Source organism: Notothenia rossii (genome assembly GCF_949606895.1).
Source record: "Notothenia rossii genome assembly, chromosome: 2".
NCBI classification, from domain to species: domain Eukaryota; kingdom Metazoa; phylum Chordata; class Actinopteri; order Perciformes; family Nototheniidae; genus Notothenia; species Notothenia rossii.
The window spans coordinates 92,457,520-92,485,297 of record NC_136904.1 but is presented as its reverse complement, the minus strand read 5'-3'; the positions used below and the strand labels follow the sequence as shown (position 1 = coordinate 92,485,297).

The following is a 27,778-nucleotide window of genomic DNA, read 5'->3' as shown; positions in this document are numbered from 1 at the left end:
GTAGCTTTAAATGCTAATGAGCTGCTGCTGGCCACGCCCCTCTGAGAGATGATTGGTTACAAAGAACTCAATGGTGCTCTAGGAGGAGATTCAGGGGATAGGGGGGGGTTACCTTGGTTGCTGATTGGCTAATGGTTACACAAGACAAAACATCGTCATGACATCATAAAGTGGCCAAAATCTGATCAGCTCGTTTTCAGACAGGTTTTTATAGAAATGGATCAAAAAGAGAGAGAATCTTTGTTCCTGAAACTTTCAGAGTTTCTTTCCACAGAGGGGACACATGTTGATGTAGAAGAGACATGAAGAAGAGGGGACACATGTTGATGTAGAAGAGACATGAAGAAGAGGGGGACACATGTTGATGTAGAAGAGACATGAAGAAGAGGGGACACATGCTGATGTAGAAGAGACATTAAGAAGAGGGGACACATGTTGATGTAGAAGAGACATGAAGAAGAGGGGACACATGTTGATGTAGAAGAGACATGAAGAAGAGGGGACACATGTTGATGTAGAAGAGACATGAAGAAGAGGGGACACATGTTGATGTAGAAGAGACATGAAGAAGAGGGGACACATGTTGATGTAGAACAGACATGAAGAAGAGGGGACACATGTTGATGTAGAAGAGACATGAAGGATAGGGGACACATGTTTATATAAAAGAGACATGAAGGATAGGGGACACATGTTGATGAAGAAGAGACATGAAGGATAGGGGACACATTTTGATTTAGAAGAGACATGGAGAAGAGGGGACACATGTTGATGTAGAAGAGACATGAAGGATAGGGGACACATGTTGATGTAGAAGAGGGGACACATGTTGATGTAGAAGAGACATGAAGAAGAGAGGACACATGTTGATGTAGAAGAGACATGAAGAAGAGGGGACACATGTTGATGTAGAAGAGACATGAAGAAGAGGGGACACATGTTGATTTAGAAGAGACATGAAGAAGAGGGGACACATGTTGATTTAGAAGAGACATGAAGAAGAGGGGACACATGTTGATTTAGAAGAGACATGAAGAAGAGGGGACACATGTTGATTTAGAAGAGACATGAAGAAGAGGGGACACATGTTGATGTGGAAGAGACATGAAGAAGAGGGAACACATGTTGATGTAGAAGAGACATGAAGAAGAGGGGACACATGTTGATGTAGAAGAGACATGAAGAAGAGGGGACACATGTTGATGTAGAAGAGACATGGAGAAGAGGGAACACATGTTGATGTAGAAGAGACATGAAGAAGAGGGGGACACATGTTGATGTAGAAGAGACATGAAGAAGAGGGGACACATGTTGATGTAGAAGAGACATGAAGAAGAGGGGACACATGTTGATGTAGAAGAGACATGAAGAAGAGGGGACACATGTTGATGTAGAAGAGACATGAAGAAGGGGATTTTTCCTAATAGGTGACCTTTAAGGATGGCTGCAAAGAGAATTCAGTGTGTCTCCTTCTTCTTCCCCAGGCCATGTTATCTTTGCCAGGAGGACTGTGTGAGCTTCTCAGGTCGCTCCACGTTCACAGCCTGAAGAACGACGAGGTCCTGCTGCTCAAAGACTCCCGCCGGCTGACGGAGCACAAAGACGCCGGGCCTCACGTACGTCACAGATCTTACGTATTGTGCTCAGTCAGAACCTTTTTAAAGTAAAGTGGAAGTGAGCAGAAAGGCAGGGAAGTGAAGGGGAGACAATAAAGGGAAGTGAGAATGAGATCATGTGCTCAAGTTGTATTTGCTTTAAATCAGAAACAAGTTTATTGCCAAGTAGTTGAACACATACAAGGAAGGTGGAATTGGTGCATACATAAACACTTTTTAAAGAAATGTACCATCAAATAAAAGCAATGTTTACATTACATTACATTTAGCTGACGCTTTTATCCAAAGCGACTTACAATAAGTGCCTTCGACCAAGAAGATACAAACTTGAAGAAAATAAAATCATATAAGTACATCAGGTTTGAGCCAAAACATTTTAAGTTCATTTTAGTTAGTATATAAGTTCTTAGTTAGTATACGAGTGCTTAGTTAGTATTTTAGTGCTTAGTTAGTATACGAGTGCTTAGTTAGTATACAAGTGCTTAGTTAGTATACAAGTGCTTAGTTAGTATACGAGTGCTTAGTTAGTATGTTAGTGCTTAGTTAGTATACGAGTGCTTAGTTAGTATACGAGTGCTTAGTTAGTATACGACTGCTTAGTTAGTATACGAGTGCTTAGTTAGTATACGAGTGCTTAGTTAGTACCGTATATGAGTGCTTAGTTAGTATACAAGTGCTTAGTTAGTATATGAGTGCTTAGTTAGTATACGAGTGCTTAGTTAGTATACGAGTGCTTAGTTAGTATACGAGTGCTTAGTTAGTACCGTATATGAGTGCTTAGTTAGTATACAAGTGCTTAGTTAGTATATGAGTGCTTAGTTAGTATACGAGTGCTTAGTTAGTATACAAGTGCTTAGTTAGTATACGAGTGCTTAGTTAGTATATGAGTGCTTAGTTAGTATATGAGTGCTTAGTTAGTATATGAGTGCTTAGTTAGTATATGAGTGCTTAGTTAGTATATAAGTGCTTAGTTAGTATAGGAGTGCTTAGTTAGTATACGAGTGCTTAGTTAGTATACGAGTGCTTAATTAGTATACGAGTGCTTAGTTAGTATACGAGTGCTTAGTTAGTATGTTAGTGCTTAGTTAGTATACGAGTGCTTAGTTAGTATATGAGTGCTTAGTTAGTATACGAGTGCTTAGTTAGTACTGTATATGAGTGCTTAGTTAGTATACGAGTGCTTAGTTAGTATACGAGTGCTTAGTTAGTATACGACTGCTTAGTTAGTATACGAGTGCTTAGTTAGTATACGAGTGCTTAGTTAGTATACAAGTGCTACAAGTGCTTAGTTAGTATATGAGTGCTACAAGTGCTTAGTTAGTATACGAGTGCTTAGTTAGTATACGAGTGCTTAGTTAGTATACGAGTGCTTAGTTAGTATACAAGTGCTTAGTTAGTATACGAGTGCTTAGTTAGTATACGAGTGCTTAGTTAGTATACAAGTGCTTAGTTAGTATACAAGTGCTACAAGTGCTTAGTTAGTATACGAGTGCTTAGTTAGTATACGAGTGCTTAGTTAGTATACGAGTGCTTAGTTAGTATATAAGGGCTTAGTTAGTATATAAGGGCTTAGTTAGTATACAAGTGCTACAAGTGCTTAGTTAGTATACGAGTGCTTAGTTAGTATACGAGTGCTTAGTTAGTATACAAGTGCTACAAGTGCTTAGTTAGTATACGAGTGCTTAGTTAGTATACGAGTGCTTAGTTAGTATACAAGTGCTTAGTTAGTATACGAGTGCTTAGTTAGTATACGAGTGCTTAGTTAGTATACAAGTGCTACAAGTGCTTAGTTAGTATACGAGTGCTTAGTTAGTATACGAGTGCTTAGTTAGTATACGAGTGCTTAGTTAGTATATAAGGGCTTAGTTAGTATAAGTGCTTTTTTTTTTACATGGAATATGGATTAAATAGAGATATACCCGTACAATACAATATAATTAAAGAAATATATATATGGGCAGTTACAATGTGCAAAATGGTGAAGGTTGCGCAGGACTGACAGTATTAAAATGAAAAAGATAATCTAACCCTTAGACAAAACCTTGGGTAACAATATATATGCCAATACCAATAAAGCTATTATAACAAGTTAAAAGTATGCACATTTGATTACTTTATTGACAGATTTCTGACCATCTTGTCAGATTTCTCACATTTTAAGTTTGACAATTATTTCGTAATTTTTTGTAGCTTTTGAAATGTCACATATTTGTTCCTAAAAAGCTTGACTCAACGGTTTCCTAATCTTATGGCTTTGTCTGCCTCCTCATGGAAGCAGACCAAGTCTTTTTTCACGCTGTTGAAGAAGTGCAGGTTGGACGGACAGACACAGATGTTGTTTTTTCAGCCCACGATCGCACTCTTTTGCTTCCTTGGTCCTGTGATCTGCCCGTCCTGTTTGGGTACACTCTGCCCTGCTGCTCACTCTGTGGTTTTGAGGGGCATTTCCGACAGTGAGACCTCCCACCTATCTGCAGCACAGAGTGATTCTGCACATGCTACAGATCAAATCTCAATCAGACATAGTGTTCAGACATAACAATACAAAAGATCTTTCACACTATCAGCAGATTGTGGAGTTTAGAGATTCCATCTGCTTGTTGGTTACAAATAATGTCATTTTAATCTAAATGAGCGGAATACACCAGGCCTAACTGAGTTTTTCTCTCTTTCCCTCCCTTTCCTTTTCTCTTTCTCCCACATTCTGCTGCCTTTAGTGCTGGTTAAAGACTGTGTGTGTGCTGAGACATAATCCCAGCACTAGCTTCTACCCTCAGGCCAGCGTAGCTTCTCTGGCCGGTTTGCTAGGATGCTACATGGCAGGCGTTCGCTATGCGTTGGAGATCCAGGCTCTTCAGAGGGGCTCAGCTGAGTCCTGCCAGGCTGAGGAAGATGACACTAACCAGTCGGTCTCATCAATCGAGGATGACTTTGTCACAGCCCTGGAGCATCTGGAGGAGGATGACACAGGACACAATCCCTGTACGTTTAACATCTAATGCTTAGCGGCATGTCGTAGCCTGTGGTCTCTTAAGTAGAACGTCTTGTGATCCAATCAACTGAATATAGATACTCCTGCTAAAACAAAAAATGGAGATCTGATTTAAAACCCCAATCTGTTTTTTATACCATTATGAATCACATGTGTTTCAGTGGCCAGCATTTGTCAGTTCTTATATATGGCACAACTAGTTTGGATGTTCCTCTCTTTTATATAATCAAGGCACAATGGATAAACAGCTTTTCTTTGCTTTTATGGATAAATATTCCTCATCTTGAATCCCCTCTTTGTATGTAACGTATATAACCAGTTTCTTTCCCTTTCCATCTCCACAGCTGCAGGCCCCTATCGCCATTTGAAAAAGCGTGACATGGCATCACAGACAATCCCAGCTCACAGAAGAAAAAAGGAATTAGCAGGCTCCCGTATCATCATATGCTCATCGTCGAAGAGAAATGCAGCCAAACAGAGTCCTGGTCCGGATGTCTCTGTCACAGTGCAGAGGTCATCGGGCCTTGAATCCCAGTGGACGTACTGCAGCCCCGGGGCTCGTGTGCCCTCCCCTGTGATCCATGTCAGTGAATCTGAAGACTCTGACGGCTCAAGCCCCAGCCCAATCATATTCCTAGATGAAGTGGGCTATCAGAAGAGCATGCGGGCCAAACTGGACATCCCCCAGGTGCCAGGGGGTCCCAGAGAGCGCGTTGAAGACTCGGACTCTGAAGTCAGTGAGTTCTTTGACAGCTTTGACCAGTTTGATGACCTGGATGAGTTGAGCTCAGATAACTGCACTCTCGCACTGCCTCTGGATGCGATCAGTGCCTCGACGTCACAGAGCAGTGGGTCACTATCCAAATATGTGTCCAGGGGTTGCTCAACCAAGGGAATGAACCCTCACCGATTTGACCACCCAACTCTCCCAGCCAATGTGAAAAAACCCACTCCTCTGAAACCAGGCTCGCCCTACTCGCTTCACTCTGAGGTGCCTGACTCCCCTCGACCAATGCAGACCCCATCGGACGAGAACGGTGGCCCACTCTTCAGTCCTGTCAGCTCCTCAGCCTTCAGCCCCTTGGTTGACTCTAGTGGACCTCTTGAGTACTTCTGGAAGGCAGAAGAAGATGGACAGGACATCTTAGAGCTACGTAAACCCCAGGATGTCTGCTCTCTGTATAAAACCTACTCAGACTTTGCTAGCAGTCTTTCCAAAGAGATTCTGGGATCTGTGTGTGGCTACCAGTCTGCCGTTGACATCAGTGACAACAAGAATCTCAGCTGTGTCTGCCACAAGGAATTTGAGAACCCTTCAGGATACCTGATGAAGCTCTCAGAAATACAAGAGACGGTAACAGTGGGCGCTCTGCAGAAGAAGTCCCAGTCTCTGAAGGACGGCATTCAGAGGTTTGCCACTGACCTGGTGGAGATGAGCTTGGGCAGCGCGTTGCGAGACCTCCAAAAAGGTGTATCCTCCTGTACCACCACCTTGTGTCACCTGGCTGCCAGGCTCACCTCCTCAGTGTTCCAGATGGCTTTCCAGGAGATCGGTATGCGCCACGCCTACGTGTTGAAAAAAAGGGCAATCAATGGATTGGCTGGCTTCCTGGTTGGAGAGGCTGTATCCGGGGCGCTGAAAGACTTCCTGACAGTGAAGAAGCAGATTTTCCACAGCACAGTGTCACAGTTCGCTGCTGAACTGGCTGAAGAGCTGGTGTTTGAAGGCATTATGGAAGTGTGTCAGTTCTCCCACCCCTCAACCCCTCGCACCCCTAGTGATTGGTCCTTTGGCCAAGGGTATGAGGAGGAGGAGGAGGAAGAGGAGGAGGAGGTGGTTTGCTCTTATGCTTCTGACTTGTCTGAGTCTGTTATCCAAGAGGCCTTCATAGAGCTTTCTCAGGCTGATGTGTCCTTCACTAGCCAAGCAGCTATAAGTGTGTCTCTGGACAACATCTGTTATGTCAGTTCAGAGACCACTGGCGCCCAAACCTGCAGTACCTTTGCTAACCAGCAGGTTCTTAGTTCTAGCTCTGCTGCAGCTGCCCCAGGACCCTCTGGAGAAGATGCTTCCTGTACGGTGAAGAAAGCCCTGTTCACTGTATCAGGCATGGCCAGCTGTATTCCTGTGCCCAAAGCAGGCCAAGCCCTCACACACATCCATGATTCTGAGGAGACCTGTCAGTATGAGTCTAGCTTGTCAGATATCCAACAAAACAGCCCCAAAAGACTAAATGTGTCTGCCACTGACACACAAACTCACCTTCACAGTCATGGAACTCAGACCCCAACGCCTGGAGAAGACCACTCTCATGGAAAGTCCTCTTTCCAAAACTTCTCTGGCAACATGGTGGATATGATAGTAACTGAAGCGTGTGAGCTAATAACTGCTTCTAAGGTGAAGAAGAGTTTCGGTGACTGTGCTGAATTCTTTACAAAGACTATCGGCAGCAGAAGGGATTCTTCTTCTCAGCAGGAAACTGAAAATGATGAGGCTCCAGATTCCCCTTCAAAGCAGGGCGCTTGCTTCAGATATGTCTGTAGAGATCCTGGATATGTTAGAAACATCATCCCTGTTGAGCAAGCAACACCCCCAAGCATTCCTCACATTTCCTTCCAGACAAGCCAAAATAGAGCCAGCTGTGAGTTAGACGGCAAGAACAAAGGTGTGGCTGAAACACATCCTGTGATGATGCATACCCTTGATGTACCGGGCACCGAGATGGGTGGACAAAGGAGGACATCTGTTCCGGGGGATGACTCGGCTCAAAGCTCTGGACAAAAGTCTGGCGGGACTCCCGGCCCTCCTCCTTCTACCCCTCAGCAGCCCAGCGAGGTGTCCAAAGAGAAACAGATTAAACAGTTCTCAAAGAAGCTGAAAAGCAAGCTAGCCAAGGAATTTTCCCCCGCTACCCCACCTCCCACTCCTCACTATCAGCCTGAGCCTGGCCCAGGGCCAAAAGACATCTCCCCCGAGGCAGACAAGGCTGAATTCATGCTTAAGTTGATGAGGTCTCTCTCTGAGGAGGCAGATGGCAATGAGGATGAAGAGGTTGAAGAATTGGCAGAAGAGGGTGGAGTCGATGGCACCAACAAATGTCCAGAGACAGGAAGTGGTCGACGGGATTCAAACCAGATGTCCGCTCGCAGAATGTCCCACAAGGAAGCTTTACATTATGCCGAGCGGTTGGCTTGCCATATAGTCTCAATGGCAACAGAGATGGACACTCTGGGAGTAGCGGAAGAAGAAGGAGAGATGAGCAAAGGCAGTGGAAGAAGGAGAGACAGTGTGGCTCAGTTCTCAGAGCAAACCCTAAACACCTTGTGGGTTTATGCCGGGGAGGTGGCCGGAGAAGTCATCAATGACGTGAAGAGGATGGTGAGCTCGGCACAGCAATGTCCATATCACAAAGACCTCGGAAGAAGGAGCTTTGAGAGATCTAGCTCTGAATCTTGGCATCACCAGTCTCCTCCTGGGGCAGAGCAGAGCAAAGACTGGAGGGTAGGGCGGCTGGCTGAGCAGTGGTCTAATGACCTGATAGCCTCGGTCTTCCGGTCTCCTCCCTCCACTTCAAGCACGATGTCAAGCTCCAGCTCTGGCCTGTCCTCTGAGTATCCGAGCTGTGAGAGTGTGACGGACGAATACGCTGGCTACCTCATTAGGGTTCTGAAAAAGGAGGGAGGCAACAGGGAGTTAGTGCTGGACCAGTATGCGAGTCGTTTGGCCTACCGCTCCATAAAACTGGGCTTGGCTCATGCCAGTCGCAAGATTAAGAAGAGATCCTCCAGCACCCGGCTTCACTCTTCCAGGTCGCTGCCCGATGAATGGAAAGTGTCTGGAAGTGAGGCCTCGACACCCAAGAACAGAGATGAGTCGGTGGTTAGTCCCTCAAGTGACGCAGCTCAGTGTTGTTGCAGTGACTCTGAAGAGCAGAGCCAAAGGGAGTACATGGATCTGCTCAACTTTGCAGAGTCGTTAGCGTACAACATCACCTGCGATGTGACCCGCAAGCTGCATCTTTCCTCTGCACGACTTCCCAAGTCTCTCACTGACTCCTGTCTTTATAAGAAGTCCAAACTTGAAGACATGGCAGAGAACCTCATCAGGAACTCCTTCTCCTGCCCCCTGTTGTCCAATGAGGCGAAGAGCAAGCAGTACCACAGTACAGGAAGCCTGTATGACGGTGGCTACAGGGGTCAGGCGATGCAGGTTATTGAGCATTATGCCAGGAAAATAGTTGATGACACTCTGAAGATGAGCATGGCTTCAGTTGGACAGTCATCCCGGGAGCACCAGAGAAACCAAGGCCACGAGAGACACTCTCACACCCAGAGGTTGTCTGAGGGCCAATCGCTGGGCCATGCTCTTGGGGAGAGGACATGCCGTTATTGTCAGGTCCAGGAGTGCCCATACTGCACCAAACCTAGCAGGCACCACCACCAGCCTGTACTTCAGAGGAGGAGAAGAAGGGAAGACGGTCAGGCAAGAGCTGAGCGTCTCCCCAGCCTGGAGATTCCCAAGATCCACATCGACCTGGACCACAGGGCAATGTTTGCAGAGGAGATGGTGTCGATGGCAATGGAGACGGCTAAACGTGAGCTGAGCAACACCAGCCTGAACGCAGACAGCGGCATCGGGCATGATGGAGCCAGCTATGCTGAGAGTCTCACTGCTGAGATCATGACGTCGGCCATATCCAACATCTGCCTGCCCGGCAACATCAGGTAACCAACCGTGATTCAGTCTAGTGGTTCTCTTTGATGTTTTTTCATTTCAATAGGTTTTCGTTTGATGGCTAGAGCAACAAATACCTAGTATAGCTTTTAAGGAGCTTTGTTAAGTTGACTTTTGCCTATATATACGCAACGTGATTCTTATCGACTTCAAATTTAAGGGGTTTTTTTCTTAGCCGTTTTCTTCACCCTTCCAACAAGTTTCATCAAAATCGGGTTAGTGGTTTTTCCTTAAAACTCCTTAAATACTACGCTTTAAAGATGCTTCTAGATGTTTAGTATGTTTTATATGTTTTTCATATTTATATGTTACCTTACTTTACCTATAGGTGCTTTCACACCAAGTACTTTGCCGTACTTAGTTCATCAGATCGCGTTCAGACCGGAATAAGTCCCTGTGGGAGGATTAGGCAAATGAAGCCGCTGACGTCACTTCTTCTTCTTTGGGTTTACTGGCAGGCCGCAAACCACTCCACCGCTCCCATGTTTTTTTTGTGTTACCATAAGTTAGTCTCTCTCTGTTGGTGCGCTGGACTAATGCTAATAATGCTAATGCCAGCAAATAAAATGGCGGCTTCACAAAACATTTCCGAGTTTTACGGGGCGTGGTTTGCAATTCCGTTTTTGTTTTTAAAAGCTTTTTGTCTTCTTTCATTTTTTGGTGTACAATTCCCATGTTTTTAAAAGCTGTTCCTCTTCTTCCATCCCTCTGTGTGTTTAGCTTCCCCTGTAGGGAAGTTGCTGAGTCGTCCGTGTCCCAGCAGCTGAGTGTGGGAGACGACAGTCTGGGCAGCTGGTCTAACCTGAGCTTTGAAGATGAGCATCAGGACGATAACAGCAGCTTCCTGCACCTCAGCGACAGGTAGACAACCACTACCTTTCTCATACATAACATATCAAACACCCAGTTTACTGCTGGGTACCTGTTGCAGATTTACATTAATACCCTTAATCTATTCAAAAAAATATATATATTAGTGTTTGGATCTGGCCAATGTTGTAGTATATGTATTAACACACATCTGGTTTTACTATTGCTGTGATATTATGAATAATAATAATAATCTTTATTTGTATAGCACCTTTCATACAATAAGTGCAGTTCAAGGTGCTTCACATAGACATTTCACAGAAAATTGACATCACACAGAATACAGTTACCAGTTAAAAACAAACTAAAAATAGCATAGAGTACATTTAGTAGGATAAATGCAAATCTGCACACAATCAGATGACATGTTAAAATGCACCGCAGTGCATTGAGAAAGTGCAGGAGTTTGCTTCCTAAAAGGCTCAATTGTACAAATGTGTTTTGATTTTTTTTTTTAAGGACTTCCACCGAATACTTACTTTATATCATGAGGTGGCTATCTACTGCTAGTGGCTTGCTAGCTCTTCCAGTCTTTCCTTATTCTGCTTTTTTAGGTGACGATAAACTATGTTTGTGCTGATAAGTAAGCATATTTAAAAACACAGATTCTTTTTTAGTGTTACTAAAAAATGTTACTGGCCATCTTTACATTTTATACCAGTAGCAGCAGTATTAAAACCCCTGCTGTTTTGTCTCTCCCAGAGTTTCCCAGCAAGTATGCAGCGATAATTTCTTTGATATGATGACAGCTGCTGCTGCTTTAATCTCACAGGAGATAGAGTTGCTTTTCCTAACAGCGTGGCAACAACAGGTGGCACATTATTCCATCTCTCTCCCACATACTGTATGTGCCCGCTGTGTTTGAACAATCTAGTCATCAGCTCTTAAAAATATTTCAAAGATAAGATACAGAAAGATAAGATAATCTAGGATATCAGGGAATATACATTTTCTATGTTTTTAAATTGACAAACTTTTACACAACTCATGCAGTATAAACCAACTCTCATGTATCCAGTAGTATGTCCACTACCCCCCAAATGTATGCATTTCTTTAATAAACCCTTGCTATTTAAAAAACGTCGGCATTAAAGGTAGGGTGGGTAAGAATGGAGAAACCAGCTCGAGTGCGCTAGAATTTGAAAGTACACAACCAAAAAAAATCTGCCACTTCCTTCAGACTTCCTTCCAGAGCCCCTCCTCCAACACACACGAACGCACACATGACCAATGAGGGCACGAGATAAGTTTGTGCACAGATGGAAGGCTGACAGGCAGGTAGGCCATCCAGTTACTTTAGCCGGGCCGGCTCAGATGATTGGTCGTGCTTTTTACAGCTCCACGGCTTCCAGAGATGACATTAGTTTATGTATTTATTGTCAAAGCATTTAATGTATTCATTGCTATCGGGATGTTAAGAGCATTCCATGGAATATAACTAGGGCTGTCATTCGATTAAAATATTTAATCGCGATTAATCGGATGATGTCCATAGTTAATCGCAATTTTTTTGTCTGTTCTAAATTGACCTTAGAGGAATATTTTCAAGTTTTTAATACTCTTATCAACATATGAGTGGACAAATATGCTTTATGCAAATGTTTGTCTATTATCATTGGAACAATGACAAATATTCTCCTGAATATTTTCAATACAACAAACTGGAACCTCTCTCTCTCTCTTACACTCTCTCCCAACCCGGTGTACTTCTCTGCACTGAGCCCGTTGCTCAAACAGACAAGCCTGTTTACAGTTGTCGGCGAAATGCCGCTCCTCTGTCTTCATAACAGTCAAAGCATGAGACTGAAGTTCCCACTGTGGGTCAAAATAATGCGCTGTGATGTGCCGTCGACACGTTGGATGCGATCCGAATGATCTAACGCAGCCCCTCGTCCTCCACAATGTTAAGCTGTAGCCCCCATTTAGCTATCGCTGCTGTTGTCCAGGCGTCTCCACGGCAAACTTTCAAGCGTGGTCTGCCGCAAGCGAGCGGCAGGAGCGGGGCTGTCAGCATCAGCTGTGTGCATGGCTTGCTGTTTAAAACAACTTTTTTTGTATCCATATCTCTCGCTAGAATCTCCCACCATCCAACTAACAGCAACAACGTCAAGCCTTTGGGCTCCGAAACTACCGGGCGGGCCGAGGACAAATACACATGGGTTAATCGCACGTTCAAATAATTAGTGGCCTTAAAAAATAATTGCGTTAACTTGACAGCCCTAAATATAACAAAGTGTTTCTGAAGTGAATTACCTACCCCACCTTTAGCAGTATTCAAGGTAACACAGGGTGAGTAAATGATACACAAAGAGTCATTTTGGAGGTGAAGTATTCCTTTAAAAAAACGTGGTTATTACTTGTGAATCTGTGCTGTCCATTTCCTCAGACCCAGAAGAGTAGAGGAACATTTGGTATCGCTAGTGTCAGACATTGTTTAGCAGGAGTCTCCTGTGGTTGCAGCGCGAGGCTTCCCAAGGTCAGCGCAGGGCACAGTGTATTGTTTGGGATTCTCATTTAGACCTCACTGCCAAAACGCAATTTTGAAACACACCACAGGGATAAGCACCAAGTAGTAGTTGTGACAGAACCGGCCCTTCTGTTCTTGGATGGACATCAGTGCTATATTTGTGTATGTATGTAAAAAAGAAAGAGAGTGAGTGAGTTTCGGCGCTCTAAGGTCTGCTGCCTCTGGGAACATAGCGGTTGAGATTTCTGGCAGAAGTGGATATCTCCATGGATGCAAAACTGACAACATTTGCATTTCTTTCCCAGGAAACACAATGTGTTAGCTTGTAGTTATTTTGCCATCAGGGCCAAGTCAATGAACCAAAATATTTTCGAAAGGTGTGTCTTTGAGGGCTCTTTTCACTTCGGGCGGTGATTCAAAAGGATCAAAGTCATCCTTTGTCTCTCTTCAAATTCCCACTGCAACCAAAACACAATCCCACTGAAACTCGGGCAGATTAAATAACGGGAAGATGAAACAAAAACACCTTGAAGGGTTTATTAAGACACTGATGATGGACTAAATGAATCAGCTCTCACCATGTGTCAGTCCCTCTCCCCGCAGAGAGAAAGCTATGTGAGGTCATGCAGATTAATAGAGCTATTTATAGGTATCAGAAATGTACCGTGAGCGCTGCAGGCCGCAGTGTGCAGGTTCCAGCCAGCAGGCTAATCATTGGCTAATTGCAGAGTGTGCGTTGTTGTGCTTTTGTTGTCAGCTGGTTGTCTTGGTGGAACCCGCAGGATCTACCGGATTATGTAAAGACAAGAATGCCATGATCTCACGGTTTGAGCCTTTAAGCAACAAATGGTTTCCATCAACATTTACAGAGGATTCAGTGACGGTGGAAAAACCTGCATCATTTGGAGAATCCTTTCTTTGATTTAAAGGGACACCATCTCAAATATTTCCTCTTACCTGTAGCGTCCATTATTAATATAACATATAGTGCCGTAGTTGCCCAGTGTTGGTGATTGTGTCCGTAAAGATGTCGACCTTTTCTTGAATATAATTCCCAACAATCCTGACTGATATCATGAAATCTAGAAAAATATATTAATTTTTTTCTAAGTGTATGTTTCAGCGCTTTTTGTGCCATTTATTTCCATTACATTGGAGAGGAGACAAAGCTCTCTATGCCCAATGTCTGCAACACTTCTCTCACCTAGACGTTGCAGATTGATTAAAGGTTACAGGAACAATACCACATTAGATAAGATTACCTTTTATTGTCATTGCACTGACTACAAGAACTGGGACAATGAAATGCAGTTAGCATCTAATCTAATTGCCGTGTCATTTAGATATGACAGATATAAAAAGCTCAAGTATATCAACTGTATTAAAAGATACAAACACTAGCATTGGTATACATGTTGAATACACCATAAAGATAGAACAGTATAATATAGACAGTCGTATAAATATGGATACGATATTGAGCAGTTTAAAACACTTTGTATATACTGTACACCCTGTATTCTATTCTATAGTGGTGCATAACTGCCCTTCTCTCTCCAGCAGCAATGGGAACAGCAGCAGTTGGAGCAGTCTGGGTCTGGAGGGGGAGGCGTGTGAGGAGCGCATGTCCTTCTCACCTTCTGACAGGTTGGTCAAACACCCGTTACACATGGGGGGGTCAGAAAGAAAACTGTCCAGTCATTGAGTTTACTATGAAGCCAAAAAGAAAGCATGTCAAACATCCAGCAGTGGAAAATCTCAGCAGGAAATTGGAGACAGGGAATTGCTTCATCGTATATTTCATTTGGATTTATACTTCGTCTCGTACTAGGAACCACCAGTCCCGTGCATGACCACACAAAGCTCCAAACATATGCTTGTTGATGTCTGTGTGTGATGTATTGCTCAAGATGTGCTGTTTCTGCACTGCTTGCATGTGATGTTGTTGCTTATTAGGACCATTTATGATATGGTTATATGTCAGGGGTCTTTCCCTAAATGCATGTATGCTATTGGACAGTTTAAACCTACTAATAGATTGTAATTTTATTTGTGTAGGTGCAAATTCATGAAAAACCCTTGAGATTGAATTCAGCATTAACACAGTGAATCTGTACTGCAAGCCATTTATAAACATGCCGTTGTTTTTCAGAATGGTGGATGTGTTTTTGCATGTTTAGCAGTGCAGGAATATCAATCACCATGATCATCAACATGTGCTTGTAGGAAGCCGCAATAGCATCAGAGTTTGAGACTCCTACCACTGAACAGCAATCATTTCAATGCAAAACCCTGCCACATTTTTTTATTTTTTAAACAACTTCCATGTTTTTCTGGGTTTCATTTACCATCAACGACAGGGTGTCCGCGGGGTCTTAAAAAGTATTAAAAGTTGATAAATAAATTTAGCGAAAATTAAGTCTATTGAAAAGTATTAAACAGCATTTTCCAAGGTATTACATTTTGTAGCTTGTTTTCAATAAGTATATAAATGGTCCAAAGAGGTTGTATTCTACAGTCTGCCTGCATGTAATCATTGCGTAGGTGTGTAGTGTGAATCTGTGTACTTTATTTATGGCATCCCGTTGGATTTGACGTGATCTGAACAGGACATCGCACGCTCACTGCTTGATAGCGCGCGGAGGTCCGTTTACGCCGGTTGCTAAGCAACATCGTTATGGGGAAATGCCAGTCTGCGTCCAAATGGTTGGAAGATAAGGAGGAAGGACAAATAATACTGTATATAGTCAATGTGAGGTAAAGTGTGTCGCCAAGGTAACCGGTTAAAACTCGAAGTGGCGATGAGGTCTTAAAATGTATGGAAAGGGTCTTAAAAAAGGTCTTAAAAGGTTTTACATTTGACTTCAGGATTCCTGCATATACCCTGAACGAGCTTCCCGCAGACATCTGAAGGCAACAACAAGACTATCAGTGCCTTACATGCATGATCAGTGATGAATATTGGACAAAATATGTATGGTGATGTTCTAACATCAATTGAAACCAGTGGCAAATCTGCTACAGATTTTCAGAATCTTAAAAGATTTAAACTTGCAAAACAATGATTGCATTTATTTTAGTTTCAACCCTTAACTGACAATGGGTAAAAAATGCCAAAAATGCCAATCCACATCTCTGTTAAGCCTGGACTTTTTTTTTTGCCTGTACCTTGGCGTCTAAATCGCAACCGGTCCCTCAACAAAAAAGCTATAGGAGTTTTTTCAACTGGATTTTGGATTATTTCAGAAAATAGGTCCAGCAGGATGGTACGGCACGGTCACATGACTTCACGTCACCACCGCTAAGCTAAAGGCGGCTAATGTTGGGCTATAAAGGAACTACAGCACGGTCACATGACTTCACGTCACCACCGCTAAGCTAAAGAAGGCTAATGTTGGGCTATAAAGGAACTACAGCACGGTCACATGACTTCACGTCACCACCGCTAAGCTAAAGAAGGCTAATGTTGGGCTATAAAGGAACTACAGCACGGTCACATGACTTCACGTCACCACCGCTAAGCTAAAGGAGGCTAACGTTAGGCTATAAAGGAACTACAGCACGGTCACATGACTTCACGCCACCACCGCTAAGCTAAAGGAGGCTAACGTTAGGCTATAAAGGAACTACAGCACGGTCACATGACTTCACGCCACCACCGCTAAGCTAAAGGAGGCTAACGTTAGGCTATAAAGGAACTACAGCACGGTCACATGACTTCACGCCACCACCGCTAAGCTAAAGGTGGCTAATGTTGGGCTATAAAGGAACTACAGCACGGTCACATGACTTCACGCCACCACCGCTAAGCTAAAGGTGGCTAATGTTGGGCTATAAAGGAACTACAGCACGGTCACATGACTTCACGTCACCACCGCTAAGCTAAAGGTGGCTAATGTTGGGCTATAAAGGAACTACAGCACGGTCACATGACTTCACGTCACCACCGCTCAGCTAAAGGAGGCTAATGTTGGGCTATAAAGGAACTACAGCACGGTCACATGACTTCACGTCACCACCGCTAAGCTAAAGGTGGCTAATGTTGGGCTATAAAGGAACTACAGCACGGTCACATGACTTCACGTCACCACCGCTAAGCGAAAGGAGGCTAATGTTGGGCTATAAAGGAACTACAGCACGGTCACATGACTTCACGTCACCACCGCTAAGCGAAAGGAGGCTAATGTTGGGCTATAAAGGAACTACAGCACGGTCACATGACTTCACGCCACCACCGCTAAGCTAAAGGCGGCTAATGTTCATCGTTATGCCGTTCTGTAGTCTCATTTAGAAACCACAAGAGACATCATTTAGGTATTTGGATAACAGTCAAAATTAGTGCCTTTCAGTATGTGGCAAAATGTGCTACTTTTTGCCAATTGCAGCAAATACACTGCTGGGTTCCTGCTCTTCATGCACTGCCATTAATACAAAAAATGAAGTAACATTGGTCTTGTTTTGGTGATTGTTGCTGCCCTGCAGTCTTAGTTCTTAGTCCTCCTCACTTCTTCTTCTGTTTTGACAATGTCATTACTTCTTCATTATCCTCTTCATAAAGACAGTGAAAGCCTTCTCAGAGAGTGATATACTTATGATATCATATTGAACAGAGTCTAAGTGTCTGTAGCCGCGGGTGTGTCAACAACAGGGTGATTAACATTCTTATGAAGCAGAGAAATGACTGTTTACCTGTTGGCACGTCACACAGCGAATAGTTGAACTATTGACAGAATGGATACAGGGTAGATTTCAGAATGTAGAAAATAAACATTCGCACTGATTGATATGTACTCTTAGTCACCGGGTCTTAACTGACAAAAGACATTAAAGCAGGAAAGTACATTTACAGGAATATAAAGAAAGCATTGATGGGAAATATGCAGGTTTCTTTTGTTTGCAGTGCATGTGGCTTTTGATATGCTCATACCAAAGGCTGTTAGCTCACGAAGCTCCCGGACATTTCTCCCCTCTCTCTAACCCAGGGGTGTCAAACTCAAGGCCCGGGGGCCAAATCCGGCCCGCGACTTCATTTAATGTGGCCCGCTAGAGCTTTCAAAGAATATAATACGTTTATTATATGGTTACATGCCACTTTACAGAAGCAGGTTGCCCATAAACTACATGTCCCACAATGCATCTCGTTTTGTGAGATGCATACTGAAGAGACTTGCAATTATTTGCCCTGGACTTCTGCTTTCAAATGTAGTTAGTTATTACCCTATCCGATAATAATCAATTCAGAGGCAATAATGTAATATAATACATTATTTTATATATATATGTATTTTTATATAGTCTTAAAGTTACGACCGGCCCTTTGAGTGCAACCATAATGCTAATGTGGCCCGCGATGAAATTGAGTTTGACACCCGTGCTCTAACTTGTGTGACATTTCTCATCCAACAGTGACAACACAGAGGACAAGGAGACGGAGGTCAAAGAGGAATCCAGCGGTAAGGATGTTTCACATACTGTACATGAACCCTAATGTGTGTGACCCATGGTGTGACCTTACAAAATCTTGGATCTTTTTTTATGTCCCTTTCGGCCTTTAGGTACCTTATTATTGAGATTTGATTTGGCATTTGGCTTCTTATTGTGTAAGAACGTCCATGAATTTAACTCTGTTGTTCCTCCGGGCAATGAAAAGTAACAAAAGAGGATTTATTCGTCTCGAATTGTTCCTAAATTGAGTGGATATTAGGGATCGACCGATATGGCTTTTTCAAGACCGATACCGATACCGATTATTAGTAATCAAGGAAACCGATATTTGGAACCGATATACATTTGCAGTAAAATCAGAAAACCTTGGTGTCAAAATGTAGAATAACACAACCTCTTTGAAATGCCAGGCCGATAATCAGTCGACCCCTAGTGGACATGTAGTCGACATTAAATAGTGCGTAAGGAATTTACCTGCCATGCCATAACAGGAAATATTTTGTAATGTTTCTACGCTACGATTCATTTGATTTTCTGCACATGAAATTGTGTAAGCACAACTATGAACTACTGAATGTCTGTTTTTGTCACAATGTGGAATAAAGACACATACAAATAAAACATAATTTTGCTGGCTACAACTTCACCTGTGAGAGCAGGGTTAATGCTGGGTTTGCTATTTCAATAAAAGCTTTTCAGAACAAATCTGAATGTCTAGCAGAGCACTTCTTTAGACAGCAGAGGAAATTGGGGAAAGATAGAAAACCCCCCCCATCTTGCTCTTTCCTCTCTTTGGGATTCAGAACAGTTGGCCTTGATGTTGGGATGTGTGTGTGACTGTGTGTACGTCTGCCTGTCTGCAGCCGGGGATTTCACCACCCCCGTATTCAGCCACTAGCCACTCCCTCCACTGTGTGTGTGTGTGTGTGTGTGTGTGTGTGTGTGTGTGTGTGTGTGTGTGTGTGTGTGTGTGTGTGTGTGTGTGTGTGTGTGTGTGTGTGTGTGTGTGTGTGTGTGTGTGTGTGTGTGTGTGTGTGTGTGTGTGTGTGTGTGTGTGTGTGTGTGTGTGTGTGTGTGTGTGTGTGTGTGTGTGTGTGTGTGTGTGTGTGTGTGTGTGTGTGTGTGTGTGTGTGGGGCCCCCATCATTGGGTCTGTTGTACTGTGGGAGCGTGGGAACTGAGCAGAACAGGAAGTGGGACTGCTACGTATTTGCAATTATTGTATGTGTCTGTCTTTAGGATGTTCTGAGGACAGCAACACGCTAATGTACAAACCCACTCTTGTGACTGATCAGTGTGTGGATCCTCTCTGAATGAATGGGCTTGTTATTCATACTTTGCTTCACTGACATTTTTCTCTGGAGTTAAACGCCGGTGAAATGACTCCTCACTTTTAAATGAACATGTAAAGCACGTTGGGCTGCGTGAAGCATCAGAATCAGAATACCTTTATTCGTCCCACAGAGGGGACATTTACATTGTTACAGCAGAAAAGAGCCAAAGACAGCTTAGTGTTACCTAAGTCGCATGCATAGCATAAAAGAAATGTAAAAGGTAAAAAAATATATACTAAAAAAGTTACTCAATTTACAAAAAACACATCCTGTAACAACAATGAGTGACCTAAGATTTTCATCGTCATAACTACACTGTAGCTATTTACGTATGATTAATAAAAGCCTTGAACCTTGTTATAGACACTTGAAAGATGCTATATAAATAAAGTGTATTATTATTATTATGTGCTGCAGGGACCCTCTGTGTAGACCGGACCCAGCTGCAGGCCCCCCCCCGCACGGCGCTGCTCGTGGTGAACTCGGACATTAGGGAGTTGGGCCGCGGCCCCCAGCAGGCGACCCTTGACCCCCAGCTCAGGAGCATGCTGCAGTGGGTCGCAGCCTCCATGGCCGACGCCCCTCAGATCCAGATGAGTCCTGACAGAGAGCTGCAGCAGGTGAGACCCCCTCTCAACATCTGCACTACCAGCACAATTCTCCATGTCTCTTCTACATCAACATGTGTCCCCTCTTCTTCATGTCTCCTCTACATCAACATGTGTCCCCTCTTCTTCATGTCTCTTCTACATCAACATGTGTCCCCTCTTCTCCATGTCTCTTCTACATCAACATGTGTCCCCTCTTCTCCATGTCTCTTCTACATCAACATGTGTCCCCTCTTCTTCATGTCTCTTCTACATCAACATGTGTCCCCTCTTCTTCATGTCTCTTCTACATCAACATGTGTCCCCTCTTCTTCATGTCTCTTCTACATCAACATGTGTCCCCTCTTCTTCATGTCTCTTCTACATCAGCATGTGTCCCCTCTTCTTCATGTCTCTTCTACATCAGCATGTGTCCCCTCTTCTTCATGTCTCTTCTACATCAGCATGTGTCCCCTCTTCTTCATGTCTCTTCTACATCAACATGTGTCCCCTCTTCTTCATGTCTCCTCTACATCAACATGTGTCCCCTCTTCTTCATGTCTCTTCTACATCAGCATGTGTCCCCTCTTCTTCATGTCTCTTCTACATCAGCATGTGTCCCCTCTTCTTCATGTCTCTTCTACATCAACATGTGTCCCCTCTTCTCCATGTCTCTTCTCCATCAACATGTGTCCCCTCTTCTTCATGTCTCTTCTACATCAGCATGTGTCCCCTCTTCTTCATGTCTCTTCTACATCAGCATGTGTCCCCTCTTCTTCATGTCTCTTCTACATCAGCATGTGTCCCCTCTTCTTCATGTCTCTTCTACATCAACATGTGTCCCCTCTTCTTCATGTCTCTTCTACATCAACATGTGTCCCCTCTTCTTCATGTCTCTTCTACATCAACATGTGTCCCCTCTTCTTCATGTCTCTTCTACATCAACATGTGTCCCCTCTTCTTCATGTCTCTTCTACATCAACATGTGTCCCCTCTTCTTCATGTCTCTTCTACATCAACATGTGTCCCCTCTTCTTCATGTCTCTTCTACATCAACATGTGTCCCCTCTTCTTCATGTCTCCTCTACATCAACATGTGTCCCCTCTTCTTCGTGTCTCTTCTACATCAACATGTGTCCCCTCTTCTTCATGTCTCCTCTACATCAACATGTGCCCCCTCTTCTTCATGTCTCTTCTACATCAACATGTGTCCCCTCTTCTTCATGTCTCTTCTACATCAACATGTGCCCCCTCTTCTTCATGTCTCTTCTACATCAACATGTGTCCCCTCTTCTCCATGTCTCTTCTACATCAACATGTGTCCCCTCTTCTTCATGTCTCTTCTACATCAACATGTGTCCCCTCTTCTTCATGTCTCTTCTACATCAACATGTGTCCCCTCTTCTCCATGTCTCTTCTACATCAACATGTGTCCCCTCTTCTTCATGTCTCTTCTCCATCAACATGTGTCCCCTCTTCTCCATGTCTCTTCTACATCAACATGTGTCCCCTCTTCTTCATGTCTCTTCTCCATCAACATGTGTCCCCTCTTCTTCATGTCTCTTCTACATCAACATGTGTCCCCTCTTCTTCATGTCTCTTCTACATCAACATGTGTCCCCTCTTCTCCATGTCTCTTCTACATCAACATGTGTCCCCTCTGTGGAAAGAGACTCTGAAAGTTTCAGGAACAAAGATTCTCTCTCTTTTTGATCCATTTCTATAAAAACCTATCTGAAAATGAGCTGATCAGATTTTGGCCACTTTGTGATGTCATAACGATGTTTTGTCTTGAGTAACCATTAGCCAATCAGCAACCAAGGTAACCCCCCCCCCCCCTTATCACCTGAATCTCCTCTAGAGCTCCATTGAGTTCTTTGTAACCAAATGTCTCTCAGAGGGGCGTGGGGAGGGGCTCCTTATTTTCATCTAAAGTAACAGACAGAGAATCAGCACTTTGGAAACAGGGCTGAAACAGAGGGGATTATGGGTAATGCTGCAATGATCTGTTTGGTGTTTCAGCCAATCAGAGACAGGCTCTGGATATATCTGAGACCTGTGGTATATTGATGAAAACAGTATAACAGGGGATCTTTAATGGAAGAAGTCATTCTTTCCGTTTCTCATGATGTTTGTTTAAAGGTTAGCGCTCTTGTGTTGTGGTCTCCTGGTCTCTACTCCACTTAGCTTTGTTGTGGAGACAACCCACTGGAAAACCACAGCTCATGCAACAATTAAGTAAAACAGGTGGTAAAACATATTCATATATAAGTGCAGTAGTTATAATCCTTTTTCCAAAATCAATCAAAAGTCCTTGTATCCAAACTAGTTGTTGTGTACTTCCTGGAAACGCCTTCCCTTGTTAGAGAATCATCATCAGAGTGTGTCTGGACCTCCCTGTGGAATAGATCGGTTTCTCTTACCGGCTACAAATCAATTTACAACTCTGTCTTCACCTGTAATTACGGATTTGCCAAATAATGACTTACAGCTCCAGAGTCATATTTCAAAAGAGTCAATTCACTCAACGAAAGTTACTTTAAATGTATGATTGACACACCTTGTTCCTGCTTTGACTTTACTTCCTGCCAGGTCATAAATCTGCTCGTTAAAGTGCCAACTCATCAGCATCAGCCCTTCACACACGCAAAACAAATCCTCCTAACATTTCTCAAGTCACTGAACATGGGGCGATAAACACAACATTAAGGGAATCTTCAATACAGCAGTGGCGATATATATATATATATATATATATTTTTTATTTAAAAAAGAACTCGTACTCCAGCAGATTAAATGATAAAACCAGCCTTGTGGTTAAAAAGTAGAAAAACAACACATAGAGTAAACACAAACAAATACACAATTATTCATGAGCCCTTTTTATTAAGCACAAAGGGAACTCTGCCCTTCTTAGGAATGACATTTAATTGATGTTTCTAGTAATCTTTGGTTTAAATGTAGTTTTCTCTATCCTTCTATTGACTCTCGTGGATCTTCAGACATCTTTAGTTTCTGATCGACTGTATATCACTGCAGATTGTTTGGGAAAGTAAATGTCAGAAAGAGAACATCTTGCAGAATCTGCTCTGGACAAATACATATCTTTGGCTCTATCCAAGTCCCCAAAGATCCTTAAGGTCCGCCCATCCTCCACATCTGCGCTATTTCCCGTCTTTGATTCAAGAGGCATGACTCGACATAAATAAGATAAGATAAGATAAGAAGTACTTTATTGATCCCAATGTGGGAAATGTCTGCGTTGCAGCAGCATCAAAAGACAAGGCATTGTACATTAGAGAAAGGAAAAGACTAGACATCTAAAATGTAAACGTCTCAAATAGAAATAAAATAGCATTAAAAAAAAAAAAATTAAATATACATGTGGAAATACAAATGTACTAAATATAAGCAGGGTATTATATATATACATGAGTTGTGCAAGAAATGGATTATTAAATATTAGATTGCATATAAATGTAAAATGTACAGTGGGAGTTTAAGTCCTGTTATCCAGTAGGCAGGAATGTTGAAATGAGAAACCCCTAAACATTCCCCCAGATATAATACGTTTTAATAACAATTAAACCTTAGGTTGCTTCCTTTGTGCTTGTGTAAGTGCAGAGCTGGCAAAAGTAAACACATCCTTTCCTCAAGTAGAAGTACAGATACTCGTGTTTCAAAATACTCTGGTGAAAGTAGAAGTACTGACTAAACTTCTTTACTCAAGTCAAAGTAAAGAGGCTTTGAAAAGTACTTCAGTAAAAAGTACCCATAACTAGCAGCTGTTTTAAAGAGTACCTGACCTCCCTTTATATTAATAGAACAATAATGTCATTGTTAGCTAATGAATGTTTCCATGGTGACCAACGGCAACATGACAACGTTTTCATTGGTCCCTCTTCTTTAGAGAAGACCAGGAAATGATGGATACACGGATCGTGTTCAAATCAATAGGCACGCAATGACTCTAAATAATAATGATCACGCCACCAAACACACATTCAGACTAAAGGAACCAGCCTGTTTGGAAAATGAGAGAAGTAGAAAGTACAGGTATTTGAGTTCAACATGAGAGAAGTAGAAAGTACAGGTATTTGAGTTCAACATGTAAGAAGTAGAAAGTACAGGTATTTGGGTTCAACATGTAAGAAGTAGAAAGTACAGGTATTTGTGTTCAACATGTAAGAAGTAGAAAGTACAGGTATTTGTGTTCAACATGTAAGAAGTAGAAAGTACAGGTATTTGAGTTCAACATGTATAAAGTAGAAAGTACAGGTATTTGAGTTCAACATGTAAGAAGTAGAAAGTACAGGTATTTGAGTTCAACATGTAAGAAGTAGAAAGTACAGGTATTTGAGTTCAACATGTAAGAAGTAGAAAGTACAGGTATTTGAGTTCAACATGTAAGAAGTAGAAAGTACAGGTATTTGAGTTCAACATGTAAGAAGTAGAAAGTACAGGTATTTGTGTTAGAAATGTAAGAAGTCAAAGTAAAAAGTAAAAAGTTGTGGAGTAAAGTACTGATACCAGAAACATGTACTTCAGTAACTCCACTAATTCCTACCTCCTTATTAAAGTGTCTAACCCCTTGTTGTGTCTCCTCCAGCTCCCCTTGGTGGTGCAGCGTCTGAAGGAGAGGAGGTGGAGAGTGGGGGAGCTGCTCCACACCCTGCTGCGGTACTGTGAGGAGGCTCAGACTCACATCCTGCCCAGAGACGAGGCTCCGCAGGCGGGCAGAGACACGCAGCGCACCCCCCTCTTCCAGTGGCTCCTGGAGCACGCCTAGGAATCCTCATCAACTCTCTTGTTTCCTCCACTCCTTAACTCACCTCTCTTGTTTCCTCCACTCCTTAACTCACCTCTCTTGTTTCCATCTCCTCTCCTTTCTTCTCACTCCTTGTCTCCTCTGCCCTTACTTCATCCTCGTCTGCTCTTGACTTCTCACCTCAACTCTCTTGTTTCCTCTCTTCCTCATCTTTCCTTTCCTCGATTATCCCCCTTTACACTCTCCTTCTCCTACTTGTGTCCTGTTATTTCATCTCGTCTTCTCTCTTCATACTCCTTTCCCTTCTTGTTTCCTCTCCTTGTCTCCTTTTACCTGCCCTTGTTTCGACCTCTTCCCCTCTTGTTTCCTCTACTTTTCTTTCCTTTCTTCTCTTGTCTCCCCTTTTTCACTCTCCTCTCCCACCTTATATCCATCCCTGTGAGATCTCCTTTCTTCTTTGTTCCTTCTCCTTTCTCCTCTCCTCATTTCCTATCCGGGCTTTGCAAACCCCCTCCTCTAGAGGGCGCCAAACACACCCTCTGATTCTTCATGCTGTGACCCAGAGAACTAATGTTGGATTTCATTTGTATTTCCCACCTTCTGTTTGTTTTTGTTCGTGCAGTTTTCCTACTTATCGGGCTGCATACCATCATGTGTTTATTCAGTGAGCTGTCTCTCCCTCACACCTACACTGTTTCTGAATTAAAGCCCTCACACCTCGCCACCATTGTGCTTAAACTACAGAGAGAGAGAGAGAGAGAGAGAGAGAAAGACCCATCCCATGTGATCCAGACGAGAAATGTTTTTAGGGAATCCCCATGATGTCATCACACCTCTGTGGTGTTTCCACATGTTCAGAGATCACACACACACACACACACACACACACACATACACATACACATACACATACACATACACATACACACACACACACACACACACACACACGCGTGCACACCACACCCTTGTATTATCAGAGGGAATCCACTTCACTGACACCCCATCAACGTCTGACACCACTATCCCCACAGAGTATTCCATTACTGTATTAATCCTCTCTGAATGACTGGGCTTGTTATTCACAGTTTGATTTCTCTGGAGCTCTGATGAGTTAAACGCCGGTGAAATGACTCTGAAATGAACATGTTGCCATAGATACAGGTTGACCATATACACTTTTAAAGAAGGCCCTATTGTGGCAGTAGGATGACGGTTGCATGTATTCCTGTTTCATCTGCTAGCCACGACCTCCTGGTTTGTCAAAACTTAATAAAAATACTTGACGATGTTTACTAGGGTATTAAAAAAAAAAAAAAAAAGTCTATTTTTGAAGGTAGAGTATGTGTAATCAAACATGAAATGCTGCTCAAAGCTACGAGAGAAGCCATGATATTGGATTAATGTTGCCAAAAGTGTCTCATCAGCTGACTCCCCACCCCCCCATCACACACACACGCACACGCACACACGTCAGTAAGTGTGTGATCCATCCATTCGGGGAACATCCAGTGACGCAGATACTGGATGTTTTACTAATTAAAGACACCTCTAAAACCACAGCGTAGCTCAAACATGGACTCACACACTCTGCCACAGTCACCTTGTGGAATGACAAGCTTCCACACACACACACACAGACACACACACACACACACTCATGTTACTCACCAGCCCCCCCTCAGAGTGTGTGTGTGTGTGTGTGTGTATACTGGCACAGCACTACCAGCCACTTGCTGAGATGCACTTTTTTTTTTCTTTTGATTTGTCCGAGGGGAGAACGGACATTTCCTGAATTTCCTGCAGAATGCACGTACATGCAAATCACCCCACAGGGAAACAAACCATTGGGATACATTTGTATTTATTATTTTCTAACCCATTCTATCAGGACTCTTGAGTTTAAAACACTGTATTATACCACAACCTCACATCTATTACTCTAAACTAAGTGTTGTCGGTGGTGCTCACCTGCATGGCTGAATCTTCTTCACTAACGAGCTGCAGTGATTTGTGTCGTCACTGCCTCACATTACGCTTCATCTATAGGCTGCCAAACGATAGACATGTCATCTTAAAGGTGTTCGTCCTGTATGATTTGTTTACAGCTAAAAAAAATGAATATATCACAAAATATATACTATTTTTAAAAACCTCTAAAGTGAAGTATTAACCTGAGAGCGTGCTCATCTTGGTTTACAGTGAAGGAATGTATAATGAAGTATGAAGACGGCCTCACAGTGTACAGATCCTGTCATCGTGTCGTTTTGGAAGTGATATTTTCCCGGGTATTTCCCATCTCCCCGCCCCCTCTGTTTCCTTTTTCTTTACATTCCTATATCTCTCTAATCGTTGTCTGTGAAGCTGAGTGTTCCTGCAGAGATTAAATAACACATACTGTACATTTGTTTTTCCGCTGTGTCTCCCAGTGTTACTTTCTGCCTCTGACCACAGACGGGGAAATAAAAAAGAGAGAGCTGTACTTCACCTCCACTCACTTGTGTATTTCTCCTGCTTCCTTGTGAAACCCTGCCAAATGAAGATATTTAATAAATTATGTAAGTTATATAATAACAGTGAGTTCACTACCTGTTCTCCCCAATGCTGAAAGCTCTAACGATGTTTGTGTTGAAGCTCGGTGTGATAATAAAGCTTTTTCATGTGCTCTTGAAACTGTGTGTTATTGTTTCACTTTGTCTACCTATTCATTTTAGAAGTGTGATACTTTATAAGAACTATTTGGTCCGATAATATATATTTTATATCGACTAATTTGCGTTAATTGATACAACAGGAAGACATTTCATCAGCCATTAATCAATTAGTCACAAATGGAAAAAATTTCCCAGTTCTAGCTTGTAAAAGAATTGAATTTGACATGTTTATATTCAGTAGTTTTGATTAAAAAAAACAGGCTTTTTGACTCTGGGAAATGTGTTAAAGTCATTTCAATAGTCCTCATCCC

At 42.8% G+C, this 27,778-nt stretch overlaps 1 protein-coding gene across 2 annotated transcripts; it reads left to right on the top strand.

Moving 5' to 3' along the window:
- Window positions 1–1,378: 1,378 nt before the first annotated feature.
- akap11 (A kinase (PRKA) anchor protein 11) lies at window positions 1,379–27,486 on the top strand. 2 transcript variants are annotated; one of them, XM_079664554.1, is made up of 8 exons: window positions 1,379–1,616; window positions 4,334–4,598; window positions 4,953–9,333; window positions 10,064–10,204; window positions 14,241–14,327; window positions 18,087–18,133; window positions 19,876–20,078; window positions 24,655–27,486. In XM_079664554.1, the coding sequence occupies exons 1-8, from the start codon at window positions 1,488–1,490 to the stop codon at window positions 24,832–24,834; spliced, it is 5,433 nt and encodes a 1,810-aa protein (XP_079520680.1). In that variant the 5' UTR covers window positions 1,379–1,487; the 3' UTR covers window positions 24,835–27,486. The 2 variants fall into 2 exon arrangements, with proteins under 2 accessions (XP_079520680.1, XP_079520681.1); XM_079664555.1 differs by having other exon boundaries at window positions 1,381–1,616; window positions 14,244–14,327.
- Window positions 27,487–27,778: the final 292 nt, after the last annotated feature.